The sequence below is a fragment of the Hyposmocoma kahamanoa genome, unplaced genomic scaffold (assembly GCF_003589595.1).
Source record: "Hyposmocoma kahamanoa isolate Upper Pololo Valley unplaced genomic scaffold, ASM358959v1 86873, whole genome shotgun sequence".
Classification (NCBI taxonomy): Eukaryota; Metazoa; Arthropoda; class Insecta; order Lepidoptera; family Cosmopterigidae; genus Hyposmocoma; species Hyposmocoma kahamanoa.
This window is the reverse complement of record NW_020654387.1, coordinates 10,027-14,201: the sequence shown is the minus strand read 5'-3', so window position 1 is coordinate 14,201 and position 4,175 is coordinate 10,027. Positions and strand designations below refer to the sequence as shown.

Genomic DNA, 4,175 nt, shown 5'->3' with positions numbered 1-4,175 from the left:
AATGACATACGGCATTTTGCTTTGGGGTAATGCCGCCGATATCAATAGAATCTTTGTCCTGCAGAAACGTGCAGTTAGGGCAATTTACAATCTGGGCCCCAAAGTATCTTTGAGAGATAAGTTTAAGGAAATTAACATTCTTACACTAGCCTCACAGTACATTTATGAAAATGTAATTTATGTTAAAAGGAATAGTAATTTATTTATGAAAAATAGTAACAGACATAACATTAATACGAGGAATAGAAATAAACTAGCTTTTCTTGATAGTCGTCTTCACAAAGTCAAAAAATCATTTAAGGGGCAATGTATACGCTTCTATAACAAGATTCCGGTTGATATACAAAATTTGCCTTTCTCGAGGTTTAAAACTATAGTGAAACAAAAACTTTATACTAAAGGTTATTATACAACTTCTGCGTACTTGGATGACAAAAATCCGTGGTAGTAACCCGTTTAGCTCATGGAGGTAGTCTCGATCTCTGATGTTTCAAATAAAAAAAAAAAAATATTGTAAATGCTATTTACAAAGAGCAACTCCTAGAGTTTCTTGCTCATTCTTCTCAGGGGAATCTGCCTTACGAATGAGCGGTAGAGTTTAACCATTGTAACGATTTCAAGTGTAATAATGCTTACCTATGAAATAAAGATTATTTTGAGTTTGAGTTTGAACATAATATTCACCACTGCCAGGCGTTTAAAGACCTTCAAGTAAATGACCGCATTAAAAAAGTGCAAGAAAAACAAATGTGTTATTTATGTCTAATGCACGACACGAAGAAAGAATGCGTCAGTCTAAAGTATAAGAAATGCGATATATGTAATAAGGCGCATTCCACACTGTTGCATCGTAATTTTAACGAATATTTACTTGCAAAACCACAGGGACAAACTAGTGCAAACGAAAACATAAAAAATTATTCGAAGTCAAGCTCATCTAAATCTTATGTACCTAAGCCACAACTAAAACAAAATCCAGTGCAAAAATTTACTTCAAATACGACTACGAAAACGCATGGAACACAAAAAACAATACTTCTAGCCACAGCCTTAGTACAGATAACAGCAATCGACGGCACTTTACATTTGTTACGAGTTTTATGCGACCAAGGTTCTGAGGCTTCCTTATGTACAGAGGAAGTAGCGCAACTACTGGGGTACCCCAGGCAAAAGATAGAAGCAGAAATAAAGGGTATTGCAGACGAAAAACCTAAGACTTCCAGACATATGATTGACGTCACACTAAAGCCGAGATTTCCCAGTACTTATAAATTATCGACATCGCTGATCGTATTACCGAAGCTAACCGGTGCACTGCCGAAGCATAATCTACAACAAATAAATAACTTAATTATGGAAAACAAAATGATTGCTGACCCAACATATTACAAACGCGACCCAATTGACATACTTTTAGGTGCCGAAGAATATAGCAAAATATTATTACAAGGGTTTGAAAAATTAGAAAACGGCATTATCGCCCAAAATACAGAATTAGGGTGGATATTGTCTGGATTTCGCTCTACAGAATATTTGAATGGAATGAAAATTATAAGTCTCATGACACGCACCGAAGAAACACAACAACTTACAAAATTTTGGGAACTTGAAGAAGTGACAAGCGAATACCAATTAAAAGAAGAAGACCAAATTTGTGAAAAATATTATACAGACACGACCCAAAGAAATTCCGACGGAACTTATACAGTCAGACTACCATTGAAAGACCCTTCGATAGAGTACGGCAATACGCGTCAAAAAGCCGTCGCCAGACTCATACAATTAGAAAAGAAACTAGACAAAAACCATGACCTACGACAAAAATACAACGAATTTATGAATGAATACTTAGAAATGGGTCATATGACAAAAGTAGTAAAATCAAGTTACTATGAAGGAAAATATTACATTCCGCATCAACCGGTAATACGAGAAGACGCGATAACAACAAAACTTCGTTGTGTATTCGATGCAAGTAGTAAGTCGAGCACAAATATAAGCCTTAACGACAATATGCATAAGGGTCCTCGTTTACAGCAGGATTTAGAGACAATATTATTACGGTGGCGAAAACATAAGTTTGCATTTATGGCGGACATTGAAAAAATGTGCCGTTTCATAAAAATACACAAAGATGACCTCTCCTACCAGAGAATATTATGGAGATGGACCCCAAGACAACCCATAGAAGAATACGAATTGACAACAGTTACATATGGAACTACTGCCGCCCCGTATCTAGCCACAAAAACTCTACAACAACTGGCAAAAGATGAACGACAAAACTACCCCGACGCCAGTAGAGCGACACTACAAGACTTCTATGTTGATGACATCCTATCAGGAAACAATGACCTCGAGAAAACAAAATTGTTACAAAAACAACTACTAGAGATGCTGCGTGCCGGAGGATTTAATTTGAGAAAATGGTCGTCAAATAGCACCGAATTGTTAGAAGACATTCCTGACGAATACACAGACGATAAAATGATCAAACTACCCTTAGATGAAACCAGAAAGTCACTAGGAGTAATTTGGTCACCATATGAAGATAATTTTCAATTTAAAATAAACGTAACGATCAAAGAGAACCCAACAAAAAGATTTATTTTATCTGAAATAGCAAAATTGTTTGACCCCCATGGCTGGCTCCAACCTGTCATTATTACATTGAAATTGTTGATACAAGAGCTCGGGATCAGTGGGATAGGCTGGAATGTCACAGTACCAGAAGAAATAAACAAAAAATGGCTTGAGATTCAAAATCAATTAAAATGCATTGAAAACATTAAAATACCAAGGTGGATTTATTATACCGAAACAGAGGTCGAATTACACGGGTTCAGTGACGCATCAGAAAAAGCATACGGTGCAGTCGTGTACTGCCGTATAAAGGTGAATGGTTCTTATCACGTGACTTTATTGCAAGCTAAAACAAAAGTAGCTCCTGAGAAGCATAAAACGACCTTGCCTCGGCTCGAATTATGTGCAGCTGTTTTATTAACGAACTTAATTAGGAAAGTAAAAACAGCGATCGATTGCGAACAAACAACAATCAATTGTTGGACAGACTCCATGATCACACTCGGATGGATAAGAGGCGAAGCAGACAAATGGCAAACATTTGTTGCAAATAGAGTATCCGAGATACAACGAACGCTACCACAGGCTACTTGGAATCACGTTGCGTCTGCAGATAACCCAGCAGACATCATATCGAGAGGTATAGAGCCCAATAAGTTACAAACATGTGAGTTATGGTGGAACGGACCGAAATGGCTTCATATAAACAATTTTACCATCACTAAAGTAATACCAGAGCCACATGAAGAAATAAAACACTGTCGTCAAACATCTGTTGAAATAAAAAATAATAACGAAGTGTGGGAGAGATTTTCCAGTTTTTCAAAATTAGTAAAAGTTGTTTCTTACTGCTTGAGATTTTTACGACGTCAAAAAACATCGAAGCAACTGACTTGCGAAGAATTAAAGAATACGACAAAACACATTATTAAACAAGTACAAAAAGACGCATTCGCACAAGAATACTGGGTGTTAAAAAAAGGACAGACATTAAAGAAAGGAAGCAAATTATCGACTTTAGACCCGTTTATAGACGAAGATGGACTAATACGAGTTGGTGGAAGACTACAAAATTCACTACTACCGTATGATCAAAAGCACCCTGTATTATTGCCGTATGAGCATCATATTACAACAATAATTATACACGACGCACACCTACAGACTTTACATGGCGGGAATCGACTCACGTTATCATACCTACGACAAAAGTACTGGATATTAAGCGGAAAAAGAAAGATAAAAAGTTACATCAACAAATGTGTAAAGTGCATTAGATACAAAGCGGAGACAGCTAAACAAAAAATGGGAGCATTACCTAAACCACGTGTAACGCAATCATACCCGTTCAGTCATACAGGGTGTGATTTTGCCGGACCAATTCAGGTGCGATCAATGAAAGGTAGAGGTCATAAATCGTACAAAGGATACATAGCTGTTTTTGTTTGTCTTGCCACGAAAGCTATACATTTAGAGCTAGTGGGAGACTTATCGACTGATTCATTTATAGCTGCACTACGAAGATTCATGGCCAGAAGAGGTCACGTGTCTCATATGTACAGCGATAATGCTACAAACTTTGTAGGAGCAGC

General features: G+C 37.0%; 1 protein-coding gene across 1 annotated transcript in view; it reads left to right on the top strand.

Moving 5' to 3' along the window:
• Positions 1-1,365: 1,365 nt before the first annotated feature.
• LOC113235013 overlaps positions 1,366-4,175 on the top strand; it is a 4,119-nt gene continuing 1,309 nt past the window's right edge. Inside the window, exon 1 of the mRNA XM_026470536.1 lies at positions 1,366-3,250. Within this exon, the coding sequence (XP_026326321.1) occupies positions 1,366-3,250 (1,885 nt within the window). The remainder of the gene's footprint in view (positions 3,251-4,175) is intronic.